The 18,242-nt window shown below is 49.6% G+C and overlaps 1 protein-coding gene across 1 annotated transcript; it reads right to left on the minus strand.

Moving 5' to 3' along the window:
- Nucleotides 1-1,011: 1,011 nt before the first annotated feature.
- On the minus strand, nt 1,012-17,606 carry PSMD11 (proteasome 26S subunit, non-ATPase 11). The gene is made up of 13 exons (XM_018087235.2): nt 17,494-17,606; nt 12,423-12,547; nt 10,509-10,580; nt 10,153-10,210; nt 8,393-8,587; nt 7,795-7,939; nt 7,486-7,546; nt 5,969-6,031; nt 5,314-5,439; nt 4,737-4,772; nt 3,393-3,444; nt 2,392-2,534; nt 1,012-2,278 (listed from the first exon to the last, which is right to left on the minus strand). Exons 2-12 carry the CDS (start codon nt 12,444-12,446, stop codon nt 2,392-2,394), a joined length of 975 nt encoding a protein of 324 aa, XP_017942724.1. The 5' UTR covers nt 12,447-12,547; nt 17,494-17,606; the 3' UTR covers nt 1,012-2,278.
- Nucleotides 17,607-18,242: the final 636 nt, after the last annotated feature.

The raw sequence follows: 18,242 nt of genomic DNA on the forward strand, positions 1-18,242 counted from the left end.
CCTGTGGGGTCAGGACCAATTCTGTCCCTGCTGAGGGATGATGGTCAGAGCTGGACACCGCCTGCAGCAGGAACACACAGGACTGTAGCTGAAGGAGGGCAAAACACTTCAGTGGCATTATGGTGAACTGGCCAGAGCTGCTTTGGGGGAGTATTTTGTGAGTTACTTATGGCTTAAAAATAGAACTATTAAAACTAAAACTGCACTTCCCTGCAGCTCAAGCCCTGAGTGAGAGCAGAGTGAAATCCTTCACCTTTTCCTGCCTCTGAGGGCAGGTTGGTGGGGCAGGGACACCATCTGGTGTCCCAGCTGTGCGGGTTCCAGACACGGAAATTCAAGACATTGCATCAATGACACCCTAAACCCCTCCCCAGCCTGAAGAGGAATCCTGGCCTGGCCCTCCAATATGGCATCAGGGCACTTCAGGAATGGTTGGAGGACCCAGAGGCCAGATCTTGATTTTTAATAATAATAATTATGGAAAGGGTTGGGTTGCAGGGGACCTTAAAGCTCATCCAGTGCCACCCCCTGCCATGGCAGGGACACCTTCCACCAGCTCAGGTTGCTCCAAGCCCTGTCCAACCTGGCCTTGGACACTTCCAGGGATTCCAGGGGCGGCCACAGGCTTCTCTGGGCAACCTGTGCCAGGGCCTCCCCACCCTCCCAGGGAAGAATTCCTTCCCAGTATCCCATCTAACCCTGCCCTCTGGCAGTGGGAAGCCATTGTCCCTTGTCCTGTCACTATCTGCCAGTATAAAAAAATCCCTCTCCCTTCTTTTCATAAGCCCCGTTATTTTTATAATATACTCAAGAGTTGTGCCAGGAACAGGTCACAATGCATAAATCTTTAGTGATGCTGTTTCCAACACGACCCCTCACATTTGGTGTCTCCAAATATCAATCCCAATGGTGCTTTGGTGAGGGGATGATCCCACCCTTCCCTAAGGAAAAAAAAACATGCCCCCAATGTGCCCAGGATGTGCCTCGGTGGCTGAAAACAGGAGACAGAGGTTTTTGAAAAAAAAATTCTTTATTGGAACTCATCTGAACATCAGATATACCTGGTGTTGGTTAGCAAGAACCGTTTGTACATTTGATATTGATGGTGCCAAAAACCCAAACAGCGACTGACTGGAGGAGATGGAAATTAAGAATAATAAAATAAAATAAAATATAAGGTCAGAGAGGTCAAAATGTGAACAGAAAAGGGAAAAATCAGCCAGTCTAAGAGTCAGCGTGAAGGCAAAGTATTTCCTGATAAAACAGAATCCTTTTACAAAATATAAATTTTGTAAGAAAAACATGGAGAGGGAAAAAGAGACAGAGGAGAAAGGAGAAATAAAAGATGAGCAGGACAGAGATGTAGAAGCTTACACTGCCCAAATGGCATTAAAACCTACTGGAAACCTCACCAGAAAATGGAACATGCTGGAATACACCGTGCTCCACCCCCCACATGACTTTGGGACTAAGGAGGAAGCTCCCAGCGAGCTGCACTGGGCTATTCCAGAGGGCCAAGCTGTCCCACATCAGATGGGGAACAAAAATCAAACACTGATGCAGCAGAGTAAATGTGGACAGTCAGGGTCACCTGCTCTTCCTACCAGTGCAGGTGGGGAGGGAGAAAACATTGAAAACCTAGTCTATCTGCAAACAAGAGCATGCACAGTCAGGCTCAGGGGAACCTGCACCGGCCCCTCCGCCCGGAGCGGGGCCGGGGGGACCCGACAGCTCCGTCCTGCAGGAAAACCCCCACGGAGCTGCTTCCCAGGGGGCTGAGGCCTTGAGGCTTGAGAAATAAACCAGCAGTCTGGACATTTTGGGTTGGTTTGGTTCAGTACAAATGGAATCGAGTTGGCTGCTCGTGCTCCACCAGCACAGCTCTGGTTTCAGGGTGGAGGAGAGGAAACAAACTGGATTTGGGCACCTACTGGTAACAAAACGCTGTCCCTGCTGAACTCTGCCGTCCCTCAGGAAGTGGAAAGCACATGTTTAGGTAGTGTAAGCCTTTTTCCTTTTATTTAGAATACCCTCTTTGTTTAAACAATATTTCCCCCCCCCCCCAGATACAAAGTTCGGCCAGGAAAGATTACATGGGAACTGGAACACGCATCGTCTGGAATACAAGATGCACCGGATGAGGAAGTTTAAAAACTTTCCGAGCGAAAAGTAGAACAAAGAAGAAGAAGAAGAAAAAAAAAAAGTCTCCTAACATTTTCCCAAAGGTTTCACTCTCCTGTCACACACACTCTCCAAATGACAGCTAGCAAATTCAGCTCTGCAAAGAGAAAACAGAGCCACGTCACTCGAGAGGAGAGGGAACAAGGCTCGGGGACACAGCCTGGGAGTGATGGGGACGGAGCTCTGTGAGCCTGGAGAGGCCCCACTCACCTATGTCAACTTCTTGGCTTTGTTGTAGAGCGAATCCACTACTTTGCTCATGTTCTGGATCGTCTCGAGGGCGGCCTCGTAAGTTTTGTCTACGGGGGGTTCGTCGAAGATGATCAGGACGCCCTCGCCCTGGTCGAGGATTCCTGTGGGAACAAGCTGCCTTCAGCACTGGGATGCTCCATGGGTCTGTTCTTCCAACAGTAGGAAATCAGGGATCTACCCCAGAAACGCCCAGGGTCTGGGAAGGGCTCGTGTGTTGCACTGGACTGGCTGATTTTGGTCAGGACTGCATCAGCATTCCCAGGAAAAAATACATCCCAGGGAACAGCCTGAGAAGCCACCCAGGAGAAGCTCATTGCCTACAAGCTCCCTGCCCCTGCCCTGTGCCCAGCTGGATGGATCAGCCCAGCACTAGAGCAAGGCTAAAAAGGAGCTGGTCTATAATGGGACTGTTCCCAGGTGCCAGGTGGGCTCTGCCCTTCCAGAGTGTTCCACACCCAGCGTGCTGCTTCCAGCCTTCCCCTCCCTCAGCCAGATCCAGGGGCCTTGCTGATTGACACAGGGACAATATAACCAGAGCAGAGCTGCTTCCTTGAGGGATCACTAGGGCAGCACCTCTGCTGTGGGCCCAGCCAACCCAGAGCACCTCCTGTGCTGCAGGAGTGCCCCTTCCAACAGAACACTCTGGATACAAACCAGCTGGGAAAGGTGACCACATCCCACTCAGCTCCACGGGGGAAGAGCCCACCTGGGGGTCCCACACCCTCCTTGGATGCTCTCACAGCACAGGAGAACCCAACAGTGCTCCTGATTTGTGAAAAATCAATCCTTGGGCTTAAAGAAGGCGGATGGAGCAGCAGGAGGAGCCTCCCTGGCTGTCACCTGAGCTGAGCAGGGGGGCTGAGCACCCCCAGGGTTCAGAGGAGGAAGAGGAGTCCAAGCACAGCTCTGTACACACACAGGCACCAAGGCACTCAGGACTGAGGGATGCAGAGACTCACCATGAAACTTCTTGTCCAAGATCATCTGTGACAGCTTCCTTTCTACCTCAGCCTGAAATTGAAGCAGAGAAATCAAAAGTCTCCCAGAAGCACATAAAAATGTGAATTTTACTGCTCCACACTCAGCCCTGGTGGGACATGAGCACTGCTCAGGAGCAGCTACTTCCTCACTGAATGTCAGGACAGGCTTTGATGCCACCACATGCTTTAGATGCCTCAGGAAATTAAGGAGCAGCTTTTAATGAGGAGAAAACCCAGAATGTCCTGCCTCCTTGTTCCACAGATGATGCTGAATCTGTCACTTCAGACAGGCTTTACTCCTCAGGGGATCTGGAACATTCTAGCTCAGTTCAGCAAGGATTAGGTCAAGTTTTATTTAATCCACCCAGCACCAGGCAGGCCCACAGGAGGCAGCTCCTCTCCAGCTCCTTGGGCAGAGGGGACACAGCTGCAGTTAAAGAGCTGCAGAGCAGCTTTTACTCCAGATATTAAGGATGTGTTAAACACCAAGGGCTGGTCTAGAAAAAAAACCGTGTGCCAGGAGAGGTTTGGGCTGGATATCAGGAAAAAATTTCTTCATGGAAAGGGTTGTCCAGCCCTGGGCAACTGGAGAGTCTCCATCCCTGGAGGGGTTTAAAAGCCACATGGATGTGGCCCTTGAGGACATGGGTCAGTGGTGGCCTTGGCAGTGCTGGGGGAACAGTTGGACCTGATGATGCCAGAGGCCTTTTCCAACCTCAGTGATCCCTGTGACTCTGTGACCAGCTCAGCTCACGTCCAAACCTCTGCCCTCACTGCCAGGACACGACAGCAGCACTCTGGGATGCAACTTCCTGGGATTACACTGGATTTCCCTAAAACTTAATCTGGCTGGGATTATCTGTAAAGCAGTTATTGCAACAGTCAGTGTGACAGTCACAGCCCTGATGACACTGCAGGGTGATTAGCTGGATCCTGGATCTTAAAGGTCTAAGAAAGGTTCCCCTGGGTATGCTCAGGGGATTAAACCCAGGGCAGCAGGGAAGACTGAGCCAGTCAGGACAGGAGTTGTTCCTGCAGCAGAGGAAAATCTGTCTCCAATAAAAAGAAAGTGCCAAGAGAGGGAGTAAAACCCATGTGAGAGAAGGGGATGTTACAGCAAAGTCTAGAGACAGGAAGACTTGATGCCTCCCAGGAATTGCCCATGTTAAAGTTGAATTCCCAAGGGGATATTTGCTTGGAAATGCTGTCATCATGCTGTGACATCAGTCACACTTCATGTTTAGTTCCCAGTGGCAAATGCCATTTAACCCCAATTCCTCTGCCCTTTTAAGATGTGTCACTGATTTCTAGTGAGGTTCTTACCTTTGAGAGTTTGATGAGGCTGGATATGTGTTCAATCTACAAGAGAGACCAACAGAGTCAGGTAAATCTTTTGCTGCACTTTGGACACAGAACACAGAGGTCTGGGGCTCTTTGGAACAGCTCAAGGGCCTGGAAATGCTCTGGGCTAAAAATCTGCAGTGGCTTTGTCCTCTCTGCAGCTTCAGGTCCTTTGTGTCTAATTTTAACTGAAGGTGGACTGGACATCTAAAGCCCTTTCACTCAGAAACATGAAGTATTTCATCTCCAAGACCGTGGCAGCTTTGCCCACACCCTGTCAGAGCTCATCAAAGAAAAACACTGTTACCTTCAGGGTCCAAAGCCAGTCACCTTTCAGCAAGCATAAGGGAAACAGGTGGAAAGGCCAGTGACTCTGGAATGTGGTTTTCCAAAAGTCTCAGCCCCCTCCTGATCATTTTTTCAGCTGAACACGATGAACCCTGAGCTCTGAAGTGCTGAGCAGCTCTGAGTAAGGGGTATTCCATGAGGGAACAAGCCCCTCACCCCCCAGCAGCAGGGGACAGAGGCACCAGCTGGATGTGCTGCTGGAAACATTTACCTGTACTCTGGAGAAGGGTTCAATGACTCTGATCAGGTTCTGTTCCAATAAATTATCATAGAGCTTGGCCAAGTGAGTGTTTATGATGGGGTCGTCCCTGAGCTCCACCTTGTAGTCTGTCAGGGCCTGTGGAAGAAATAGTTGAGGTAAAACAGATTCTCTGAGGATGAAACCCCCTCCCCTCCTTGCCCAGCACAGTATCATGGCTAATCCAACCCCAAACTTAGCTAAAAGCCAGGAGGTCATGACAGCCCAGCAGCCTTTCAAGCTTTTTTCATCCTCACATAAGCCCAAATCTCTGCTTCACACGCAGCAGGATTGGCTCCTGACATGGGAATCCTCTGTGGCTATTCTTGCTGGAGCCAGGAAAAATTTCAGGAAGATACACAGCCCAGTGAACAGCACCAAAAGGAAAACTGCTTCTGAGTTGGCTCTCCAAATATAAAAAGTTAAAAAAAACAGGTTCGAACAAGTTTACCCCCCACGCTGACAAAAGCAAACCGGTTGATTATTGAGGGGTATTTGCTTGGTGCACTGTTGTTTTCTATCAATGTTTCCATGGTTTCCTGCTGTGGGATGTAGCAGCTCCTACAGCTTTCCAAACCTGGCATTTCTGCCTGGTTTTTATCCAGCCAGGCCCCATTTGCTGTCTCACCTTTTCAAAATCTGCCAGCGACCGGTTCTTGCTGGCCTGTGCCACGCATTTTAGTGCTTCTGTCTGCGGGCAAAGAACACCAAAAAGAGGTTATTTCTTTCTGGAATCTCCTCTCACTGAGATTATGCAAACTGTGCAGTATCCTGGGAACGTGCTTAAGCTGGAAACCAGGAATGTTCCTTGTGCCAGAGCCCTGGGAGTGTCACTGCCACAAGGCAGAGCAGCTGCTGAGGGGGGAACGTGTCCAGCAGCTGCAGGACACAGTGTGGAACCAGCCCCACAGAGCACCCAAGGTCTGCAGGTCTGAGATCACCAGCTGCAGGCTGGGAGCAAGTTTGACACTGTTTTTAAGGAAAATGCCCCCTTAGGCACTTGCTAAATGAAGGTGGCCATTTTCAGCCCTCAGGCTGAGTTTCTCCCCTTCAGCACAGCCACATCTCCTTTGCTGGGTGACAGGGGCCCAGCAGCAGTCCCAGGGACACCCCACCAGGGACACCCCACCAGGGACACCCCACCAGGGACACCCCACCAGGGACACCCCACCAGGGACAGCATCTTCTTGTCTACCCATTAATTGCTGGAACAAAGCAAGAACCTCAGCCCTGACCTGATTTCCCTCAAAGAGAGTGGCAACCCCACCAAAGAACAGCAGAACAGTGCCCAGGACGTGGATCTGGTGCACAAGGCCCAGGATTCTGCTGCCCCCTTTCTTTTTGGGATTGTCCAGTGCAGAGCCAGGAGTTGGACTTGATGATCTTTGTGAGTCCTTTCCAACTCAAGACATTCCACAGTTCCCACTGAGCTGTCCCCAGGGCTCCCCGTGCTGTTCCCCAGCTGCTGCAGGAACTGCTGATCGTGGCTGTCTCAGCAGCACAGTTTGGACAATACCCAGGATCTCCCACCCAGCTGCCCCTCCTGCTCTGGAGAGGAGCCTCCAACCAGCTGGCAGGCTGGGGAAGGGGATGAGGCAGGATTAGGGCTGCCCTTCCTGCTCCAGGAGGGATATCCCCATGTCAGACTCTTCCACACTGACCTCCTCTGGTAATTCCCAATCCCTGTGGGCAGTGAGAGCACAGCCCAGCCTGAGCTCAGCCCTGAGGGCAGGAGGCTCCCAGCCTGGAATCTGGTACTGCACACTCTATAAGCATCCCTGCATTTAATTTAGGAGCAGCATTCCCAGCCTGGCACGTTCACATGCCAGAATGAACAGAAGATTTAACAATTCCTTCCACCTCACAGCCCCCCAGGACTCAACCTGCTGGGCTGGGACACAAGGCCCTGAAGGGAGGAGAAAAACAGGGGAAACGAAGTGAACCCCCCAGGTTCTCAGGTTGTGAAAATCACTGGAAATCCCTTGAAGGCAACTGACTGCTGGTAATGATTCTTGGTAATTTAATCAGTTCTGGATTTCACTCAGGCATGGCATTTTGGTATGAAAAGACCAAAGTGTTTGACAAAAAGAATAACCCAGTATTCTGAGAGATAAGAGGAAGATAGGAAGGATTAAGTTTCTATACCTGTCTTCCTGCATACCGCAGAGCAAGCTTCCCGCTCACTAATGCTTGCACATCTTCTGGGCTAGAGAGGGGAGGGAAGGGAACAGAGCATTTATTCAGCAACAAGGTCAGCTTAAACCTCAGAGTGCCTCCAAAATTCCCAACTGACAGCAAATTACTACAGTTCAAACAACACCATCTGAGAAGCATTGATTAGGTGATAAAGCAGACACTGCTTGAGTTCCCTCATCAGAACTCAGAGCCTTATAAACAAAAAGCCCTTCCCCTGGAAATGCAGGGATGTTCTTCCCAGCACCATTTGCCACGTACCTGTTCAGCATGATTTTGCACAGCAACATGTACTTCAGTGCAATGATGGCTTTGGGGTTGTCAATTGAATCATTTCCCTCAAATGCCTCATAGAAATATGAATAGGCTGTTTTCCAGTCCTTCTCTTCTGCTGCATGGATAATACCTGTGGGAGGGACAAACCAGAGGTCATTCTGGACATAACTGGAAGAGGACAGAACAATTTGGTTGCTCAGTAGTACTCAGTAAAGGGAATCCTGTGCCCCCTTTCCCTCATCTCTGTGAGAAGAACATCCCTGCCCTCTCTTATGAGGACATTTTAAGAAAGACAAGTTTGGGGCACTTCAGGTAAGTGCCTGTAAATTGGGTCAGGACTGTGTAATGGGTCAGGAACACAGTGTAATGCTGCAGTGCCTGGGGAGGTGACAGACCATCCACCACTGGGGGTTATCAAAACTGGGCTGGAAACACAAGTGTCAGGAGCAATGTCACTGGAACTGGGGAGAGGGGTGGGCACCTCGAGGTCCCAGCGAGCATCATTTTCCATTATTCCCTTCAGGATGAGCCACTGATGTGTCAGGAGGAGTCCTGGATGTCCCCTTTCTCCTGGAGGCCTCACCTGACTGCATGTCCAGCGCTGCCTGCAGCTTGGGGGGACAGTAGATGGCGTTGGCCGTGGTCCGTGCCGAGGTTAAGGCTGCTCTTGCTTTTGGCAGGTTGCTCAGGGCATGGTAAGTCTTGCTCTCCAACAGCTGCACTTCCACCAGCAGTGCCTTGTCATCCATCTTCTTCAACTCCCGCAGGAGCTGGGAGCCTGGAGAGGGGAAGGACAACAGCTCTGGGACCTGCTGCTCCCAAACCAGGGCCCTAAAGGTGAGACTCGAGGATTTTTAAGAATCTCCTAAGATGATGGGATGAGGAAGGAATGCTTTAAGCACAGGATATTTACAGGGCAAATGTAGGAGGTGGGAATGGACAGGCTAAAGGATGCCAAGATAAGCTGGCACATCAAAGCCTTGTGAGGACAGAATGAGCCAGTCTTGGAGAAAACTTGTCTCCTTCTTTCCCCCCACTAAACCAAGAGGTAACTTAGGTGAGCAGAGATGAGCACCTCCTCCTGCCTTGCTGTTCTCAGGGGCTGAAAAGCAGATCTGAAACTGCATTACTGGGTAGAAAAGAACAGATTATCCCTAAAAACATCCCAGAGACTCCCTGCTTGCCCTGACCCCCCACAGCCATGGACACAACACTGACCCCTCAGGGCAGCATCACAGGGGCTGTCCTAGAGGTACAGGCCTTCCCAAGTCCCCAGGCTGTCCCACCCCCCCAAGGGATTAAACTCATTAAGCACAGCTTTGGAGTGTGGCCTCTGATCAGTTGAAACCTGAGTTCATTACATTTCTGTATGCAGATTAGTTCTAACTCCATCCTGAATTCCACGTACAACAGCACTTAACTTGATATTCTGATCAGATACAAGTCCCCCAGGTGACTCTGGACATGACACAGCTCGTGCCACCTCAGGTTCAGAAGCTGTGGGTCCCAGGTGAGCACTGTGTCCATGCAGTCACCCCTCAGCCCTGCTCTGCCACACTGCTGTGCAAACACCCCTCAGCCACCTTAAACCTCACTCCCAGCTTAAACTTCACTCACAGCTTGAACTTTCATCTGCAGTCATTTCCAAAATGAGCATTCAAAAGGCAGCAGGGGAGCTGTAAGATGGCCTGCTTCACTCTGCTCTGGGGCAGAGCAGGAGTTCATGTGGTTAATGACCATCTCAGGTGGTGCAGGAGAAAATTCTTGAAGTCTTTACAGCACCTCACCAGAGCTGGTCTAAGGACACCCACAGAGGTTCTGCCATTTCCCAGCACTACCACTGCTTTCCTGGGGTTGTGTTTGAGGAACGGGACAAAAAGCTGCTTTCTCCCTTCAGCCTGACCACAGCAGTGTATTCCAGCATGTTCCAGCAGCAGCCAAACTCCAGCCTTCAACCGGATACAGCCTCCAAAATTATTTGTAATTAATAAGACAGAATCCTGGAATGGTTTAGGTTGGAAGGGGCCTTAAAGCTCATCTCATTCCACCTCCTGCCACGGGCAGGGACACTTTCCACTAGCCCAGATTGCTCCAAGCCTCATCTAACCTGGCCTTGAGACCAGGTGAGATGGGTGAGGATGGTGAAACAAGGAGAACAAAGACATCTCTAAGAGCTGTTACCACCCAGCTACAGCAAGAGATGGCAGAACTGGCACAGCACTGAGGAATTAACAGCCAAATCCTACAAAACTTATCAAGGAACACGACCCAGCCCCGTGGTTTCCCTTGTCAAGAGTCATTTAAAAGCAGAGATCTACTACCACCATCTAGTGGGAGCCTCACCTAGTTGCAAAGCTTCTTGGTACTTCTTGTTGTCGAAGTAGAGAGAGACCAGCCTGGCCTGGAGAACAGAAAAGGAACTGCTGTGAGGAAAGCCAGAACAGATTTATTTTGTAAAATGAAACTTTGGACATTCTCATCTGCACACACACTTCACTAAAATTAATCTGTGTTTGACAGGTCACGTGGTCCAAGTTGTGGACAAGATCCTGCCTTTTTTTTTTTTGAGGAGGACCACTGATTTTAGTGTAATTAATGCCCACCCATGAGACACACACAAAGACAACACACACTTTTGACAGGTCTTAAATCTAAAGGGATGATGTGACCTACACAGGGTTTGGGATGTAGCAACCTACCTCCAGAGCCTGGCGTAGGAAAGTCCTCTTCTCTAATTTGGCCCATTCAATACACTCTAAACACAGGTCCACCTTAAAGGGAGCAGAAGGAAATTAGTCCAGCCTAAAAGTCAAGGTTTAACTAGGCAAGGCTAAAAGCTTTCCTTGTTAGTGCCTCCCCCAAATGCCTCTGAACGACACCAAAGGTGTCGTTCAGAGGCATTTGGGGGAGGCACTAACAAGTTAAAACTCACAATTATGCTGTTTTCAACAAAGGAAAATAAATGTCCTGAGGTGCCAGGCTCAGGAAATCCTTTTCCCAAGGATCTCTGGAGCAGCTCCTCCTCGCTGCTTATTAAATGTGACCATTTTATAAGAAGCCATTATGAGGTTTCGATTTGTTGCCCAGTGGTAGCTGGAGCATTAGGAGCTGGAGAAACCTCCAGTTTTCATTGCTTTACTGGGCTCCTGGGAGTCTTCTCGACACCAAGGCCCTTGGAACATTTCTGAAAGGATTCAGGACTGCTGCATCAAGAACCTCATAGGTTAGGTGTCACCATTCCTTAAGGTTTTGGGTTTGGAATATGCTTGAAAATTAATAATTTTGACTCATTGGGTCCTATTTCCATTGCTGTTATTCCAACTCCTTTTGCAACTGCACCCAAATATTGTCCTTTACACCAAGTTAACTTTAGAAGAGTCTGAAGCTGCTCATCATCTCCTGATGATTTAAGGATTCCTCTCTTCTCACCTGCACATCCCACCCCACTTCCTGATCCCTTCTGCTAAAGGGAGGCAAAACATTCTGTCACCATTTATGGCAACATCACACAGAAGGCACAAGAAGCAAACAGCAAATTTGGAGGAACATTTCCTGGGTTACCTGCCCTGAAAGGTGATGGTTCTGTGCTAATTTGGCTAATGAGAACATCACCTGCCCCTCAGCATGGCAGAACCAAACCTGCCCTGCAGTCTGTCAGCCCCTGTGTGCAGGTTTTATGTGGGTTTTGTCCTTGACCTGCTGCTCCTGTCTCTCTTCTCCACCTGAGGGACTGGTGTGCCAGTACAGCCCACTGCTTGGAATGGCTCCTCATCACTTATAAGATGCTCCTGTTCTTATTCCATTCCCAAATAACCAAAGAGTGGGGAAAAACTCCAAACACCAAACAACTGTATCCTAGGGAGCTGATGAGAACAGACTGAATCCTAACTGGGTTAGACTGTCCTGGGCTTTCTGTGGAGAAGTTCATCCACTGACACAGTTTACACCTGTAAAACTCTTTCCACTCCCACTTCAGGAGCAACTTTCATGCCTCTGTGCAGTAAAACATCCCCCACACTCTGTCTCCAGGTGGAAGATGCTGAGTAACACTGACCATTGAGCCCCAGCAGGTCCTGGACAGCTCCTCTGTGCCATCCCACACCAGGCCCACCTTCCCTGGCCCCGGCTCCCTGGAGCAGGTGGAGCACCTCTCACATCCCCAGCACTGACCATGCTACAAAACACTCCTAATGCTGCACCTGAAATCATTTAGGTTGGAGAAGACCCCAAAGATCATCGAGTCCAAGCATTCCCCCAGAATGGCAACCACTGACCCATGTCCCCAAGTGCCACATCCACACATCTTTCAAATCCCTCCAGGATGGGGACTGTGCCAGGCCTGGACAACCCCTTCTGTGAAGAAATTTTCCCTAATATCCAACCCATCCCAACTTGAGGAAACAACACAAACCTAAGACAGGGTGGGAACCACTCCTAACCTGCAGCAGGAAAACATGGCTGTGAACCAAATCATCTGATGTTTTATTTATAAAACACATCCAAGTGCATTTAAATGACACAAATCATTCTCGAGTGCGAAGCAAACTAGGTCAGATAAGGGTATTGCAGCTTTTGAGGAACAGCTGGAATTGCTGCTGGAACTGCAGCCTCACCTCCTGTCCCGTGGCTGCCTCCATGTTAAGGAGCAGGTCGAGCAGGACCCGCACTATATGGGCGGCCTTGGCTTTGCTGATGATGTTCAAGAAGGGCCGGATATACTTCAGGAGTCCTCCCAGCTCTGGAGAAAAAACAAACCCCAAATCATGAAACACAAGAGCCAAGAGCTGCTGACAGGTCTGCACACAGCATTTATTCCACCAAACAGGCAGTTTCTCCACACTGTTTTCACAGGACACAGTGATAAATGTCACCTGCAGCAAACAGGGGGCTCCAGCCTCGCCCACACTGCCTGGGGCTGCAGCTCCCCAGTTACCACCAGCTGGAACTACCTCTGCCTCAGGCACCTTTTAAAAATGTAAGAATCTGCTAAATGCTTTGAGATTTCTCTGTAAAATGGAGTTTGTGGTTTAAATGTGTTTTTATGATCTCAGTTTGATGCTAGACCCAGGAAGTGGGATACACTCCCTGCTCCAAAATGGAAAATGGCATTCCTTAACACTCCAACTGCTGGAAAATGGCATTCCTTAACACTCCAACTGCTGGAAAATGGCATTCCTTAACACTCCAACTGCTGGAAAATGACATTCCTTAACACTGCAGCTACACCTTTACCTGATTAGCTCTTACCTCAAGTAACTACATTTCTGCTCGTAACAGGTATATCATAAGGTATAAAGTGAGTCTTTAGAAGAGGTGGAAGAAGGAGAAGTCTGTCTTTATGAAGAAACACCCTAAAGTGTCATTCTCAGAGAGCAGGAATGTGGCTGTCAGGGCACAGCAGCTCCAGATGTCACCCTGGGAGTGACCTGCTGGAATTGCACAAGTGAAAAGTCTCCTACAACAAACAACACGTGGCCAGAGGGGCAGGTCCCAGCAGGGTGTTTACAGGTTGGGAAGATGATCTTCCAGCAGAGCAGGATTCAGTGCTGGCTCATCAGCAGAGGGGTTTACACTGAAATCACAGCTATTTGCCCCAGATTTCTGAGTCTCACCCAAATACCAGGTGGATCTGACACCACTGTGTTTACGAGATTCAGTAATAATAAAAGAAAAATCAAACAAAGACTTGTAATGGCTAATTCAGGAATCTGCAATATACTCTGTATCAAACTGGTATCAAATCAAAACTAAAATAAGAGACTAATTTTATTTCAATTAGTATATGGGGGAGTATCAGGAGGATTTCAGTTTGGGAGGATTCCAATACAAACAAATGAAAACAAGGTTTCTTCCATATTTCATTTAGCAGTAATGCAAAGTAATTGTCACGAGAATATCTTACTAATATCTAAAAATTATTCCTCATATTTTTTACTTTTTCAACCTATTTATTTTAAGTCTAATCAAGTCTGATACAACTCATGTCTCACACTCTTAAGAAGTGGAACCCAGTTTTTTCCAATCCAATCACTCATGGTGATCATGGAATGGTTTGGGTTGGAAGGGACCTTAAAGTCCATCCAGTGCCACCCCCTGCCATGGGCAGGGACACCTTCCACCAGCCCAGGTTGCTCCAAGCCCCGTCCAACCTGGCCTTGGACACTTCCAGGGATCCAGGGGCAGCCACAGCTTCTCTGGGCAACCTGTGCCAGGGCCTCCCCACCCTCACAGGGAGGAATTTCTTCCCAATATCCATCTAACCCTGCCCTCTGGTAGTGGGAAGCCATTCCCTGTGTCCTGTCTCTCCAGGTCTTTGTCCCACATCCCTCTCCAGCTCTCCTGGAGCCCCTTTAGGCCCAGGAATGATGCTGTCCTGACATTTTCAAACACCTCAAAGTGCAGATTTAGAACAAACAGAACTTATCTGGGGTGTGCCCTGGATCCTCAGAGCAGCCTCAATCCCAAACTGCAGTGCAAGAGATCCTGAATCCTTCCACAATGAAATACTTGGAACAGGGAACAGAACAAGATGCTCTATCAGGCCTTAGCCTTCATAGAAGTTTGACTTTCTCTCTGCCAGAGCACACATGGGCAGGTTTTTCTAGAACTAAGGCACAGCTGCTTTAATATCTAAGCCCTGACAGTGCCCAGCTTTTACTCCACAAGGAACTGATATCTGCTGCCCCACTTCACCCACACCACTCCTGTCCTGAGGTCCATGTAACCCCCAGTACCACTCATGGATGCAAATCCCAACCATCTGAACCCAAGCCAAACACTCTGGTTTCACACACAGCAAACAAACCCCCACGAGAGCAGCACACAGCTCCTTCCAGCACCTCAGTTCTGCACAGAGCCACTCCCAGGGGTCAGGGTGTGAGCTGGGAAGGGGGGCTCTGGATCCAGCAGCTCTCAACCACTCCCAAGCACCTCCTCCTGTGCCTCCCTGGGCTACCCCAGCCCCTCAGGACCAGTGGAATCAGGGCTTCAGTGCCCATCATACTCTTCCCCACAGGAACTTTAGAAGAAAAAGAGGAAAAATCAGGTGAAACATAATGCAGGACGTGTCCAACCTTTCCACTGATGTGCTCTGCAGCTGCCCCAGAACTCAGGAGAAAGCCCAGTCAACAGCTGGAATCCAGCTGTGCATTTTGCAAACTACACCTTCAGCCACACAGATCAAAGTTCCTGCAGAAATTCCTCTTCCCTACCAACATAACCACCAACTATTTTTAGGATTTTATTTTTTTCAAGGGAATGCAATGCCTGGCAAAGGGGTGTGATTGACAGCTCTGGAGAAGTGATGAGCAGCAGCTCTGGAAAATTAAGCCTTGCTGCTCATCCTCGGGGAAAGTGCTTCCATGAGCTCACACATCATGGATCCAAATTCCTGATCCGAGTTATTCCAACTCTATAAAAACCTAGAACTGTCACAAAAAAAAAAGGAATTGATCTGTGAGTTTATCTGCTTGATAAGGATACAGGATTGAAGAGGGTCACTGGTATTATTGTTGTTTTTCTAAACAAAGGCTGCAATTCAGCAGAGTCATGGAATCATGGAATGTTTTGGGTTGGAAGGGACCTTAAAGCCACTCCCTGCCATGGGCAGGGACACCTCCCACCAGCCCAGGTTGCTCCAAGCCCTGTCCAACCTGGCCTTGGACACTTCCAGGGATCCAGGGGCAGCCACAGCTTCTCTGGGCAACCTGTGCCAGGGCCTCCCCACCCTCCCAGGGAAGGATTCCTTCCCAATGTCCACTTCTAGGGATACTGGGCACTGCAACACCTCAAACCTGTCACCTGTCACCACTTGCTAAAACTAAACCTGGAAAAGTGACAGGAAGGGAAGGTGACAGAGCCTCTCCCACAGCACCAGCCCAGCCCCAAGCTGGGGTACCCATTCCTTCCCCCCCAGCTCCACCACACCTCCAAAAAGCACATCCTGCTGATCCCACTCCCATCTACACACACACAGCTGGCATGTTAATGTCACCACACTGATTTTCTTCTACCCAGAACAAAATCACTCTGCAGTTCAGTGTTCTCTCTAACACCCTGCACATACATTTCGAGTTTGCTCCTTCATAACCCTGCCTTTGATGAGTTAATGTTGTTATTTTCAATTTCTTAGCCTTCCCCTTAAAAAGAAATAAATCTATTAGCTGCCCACCCTCTCAGAAAACCCTGGAGTTCTTTATACTGGTGTAAAACTTCCACTTAAACTCAAGACTACTCCAAGCTCTGCAGAGATGAGGAGGTCACATGGACTCTGCTCCCAGTTCTGCTCCCCAGCAGCACATCCCACACTGACCTGAGGAGACCCTGGTGATGGTTTCCCCCTTTTTGGCCCAAACACTCACATCTCCCTTGGTGCAGGGGCAGAACCATGTTTGGTTTTTTTCTACATGAGTAAACAGCAGAGTGCAAAGGGCACTGGCACAGTGACACCCCCACCGAGCTGACTGACTTCAATTAGGAAAGGGGCACTTGTACAGCAGCTTCCTTTGTCCTGCTCCAGGCCTTCCTGCAGGAATGCTGGGCTGGAAGGGTTTATTGTTCCCCAGAGGCTCTGGAAGGAGTCCCCAGCAGGAATCAGAGGTGCACACCTGAGTGAAGGGACAGGAACAGCACCTTTGTTTCCAGCACTGCTCTCAGGGCCAGTCATCTCCCATCCCCAGCCCCTTTAAATGGGATCCACAGAGGGGTTGGGGTCTGGAATGCTCAAAACACCTCTGGATATGGGCAGAGCACTTCAATGGCCCAGTCAAAGAGATGTTTCAAAAGGCTGGACAGTAGGACACCAGGGGGTAATTCCACAACAAATATAAACTGTGATCTGGATCAGCAGCTCCCTGAGCCCTCACAGAGCTTTCCCAGTGTCAGCTCTGGTGTCCCAGTCCAATTCCAGTGTGATCAAACCTCCTGCTGGGCTGCTTTCCCCACCAGTGCCAGACTTAAGAGCACACACCTTCCACTCCTCACCCTGCCCCACTGCTGGGCACAGGCAGAACCCCCAGGGCTGCAGCCTGGCCAGGAACACCAACAGGGTGTGACAGCTCCTGCAGTGCTCCAGGTGAAAAGTGCTCCCAAAAACACAACCCCAAACTGCTGAGTGCAAAATAACCAACCCCCTGCCCTGAGGAAACAGAGGACAGGAACGGATTCCAAATAATCACTGAACAGAGAACTCAACTCCATCTCTGTCCCCTCACAATGGAGGGCCTGTCCCATCCTGCTCCCAAGTGGAGCTGGGCAGGCTTTGCTGATGTCATGGCCCAGCAGATAAATCAATTAATTGTGAGGGAAGCTGCTGGAGAGAAAGGACTTTATGGGACAAACTTTCCCATTTGAAACAAGGCTCTGAGGTAATTAAAAACCAATCAGGAGACACTTCTCATCCCAAACATAATGACTTAACAATCACTTGTACTAAAAGACCAACACATCCAAAGGTCACAGACTGAACTGTACAGCAGCAGCATCTGGGACACTGGGACAAGCAGTACAAGATTAACATTTTATGTTGTTTATTTAATTTTTTAGGGGTTTTTTAGTTTAGTTTCTGTCCTGTCTCTGAGAAAACATTCCCTGCCAAAAGCTACTTTTCCTGCTGTCCCATAAATAAGGAGACTAAACCCACTGGCTGCAGTACCTCCTGTCAGCTCAGCTGGATTTCAGACTCACCTTCTGCCTGCCCAGTCTGGGCCAGTAGTGATGCCAGCTCCAGGATGCTCTGCTCCTTGACTTGCACTGCTTCCTCATCGTCCTCATAGACCTCACGTTTCACTGGGGAAAAAAACACAGGAAATGTTGCTTTGGTGCTGTTCCAGAGGACAATCCCTGCTGGTCAGCTCCTGGAGAGGTGCCCAAAAGCAAGAGCTGATCCCACAGGCACAGGTGAGTTCAGCCCAGCCCGAGAGGTCAGGGGGGCAGGTTCTGTGGTAGGTTTAAATTCAGTTTGTAGAGCTTTGCCTGTGCTCCATGAGGGTATCACAGCTGACAGACCCCACTGCAACCCCAGCTCTGAACAGTCTCATTCAGCTTGTCCAGCTGTGCAAGTGGCACTTACAGACACCACCACAGACCAGAGCCACAGAACCAGATAAAGGGCATTTAAAGGGATTTCCAGGGATATCCCACTCTGCTGCTCTGTGTGTTAAGCTGAGATCCTGTGGATGAAATGCAGCACAACACCATCTCTGAGAGGTGGGTATGTCCCCCCTCACTGAGGTGTCACAGCTGCTGGCAGTGCCACTACACTCTGTGCCAGGTGAGTGACTCTGCTCCCGGGCAGGTAAAGGGCCAAACGACACCCAGAAGCACCAACTCATGAGTTATCCCTTTCCTTCCCTGCCACCACCCCCAGCGCAGGGAATCCCTCCACCTTCCCCACAAACAGAGCTAAAATCCCAGCTCTGAGGGGACTAAACCCT

The sequence above is a fragment of the Manacus vitellinus genome, unplaced genomic scaffold, assembly GCF_001715985.3.
Source record: "Manacus vitellinus isolate BGI_N305 unplaced genomic scaffold, ASM171598v3 scaffold_100_pilon, whole genome shotgun sequence".
Lineage (NCBI taxonomy): Eukaryota > Metazoa > Chordata > Aves > Passeriformes > Pipridae > Manacus > Manacus vitellinus.

Excerpts from the sequence above, each read along its gene's own strand:
- PSMD11 (XM_018087235.2), bottom strand. The coding sequence starts at position 12,446 with ATGGAGGCAGCCACGGGACAGGAG. Across the intron at positions 8,588-10,152 it reads CCAAGAAGCTTTGCAACTAG|GCTCCCAGCTCCTGCGGGAG; the intron begins GTGAGGCTCCCA and ends TCCCCTCTCCAG. Across the intron at positions 3,445-4,736 it reads GCCTCATCAAACTCTCAAAG|GCTGAGGTAGAAAGGAAGCT; the intron begins GTAAGAACCTCA and ends CTTCAATTTCAG.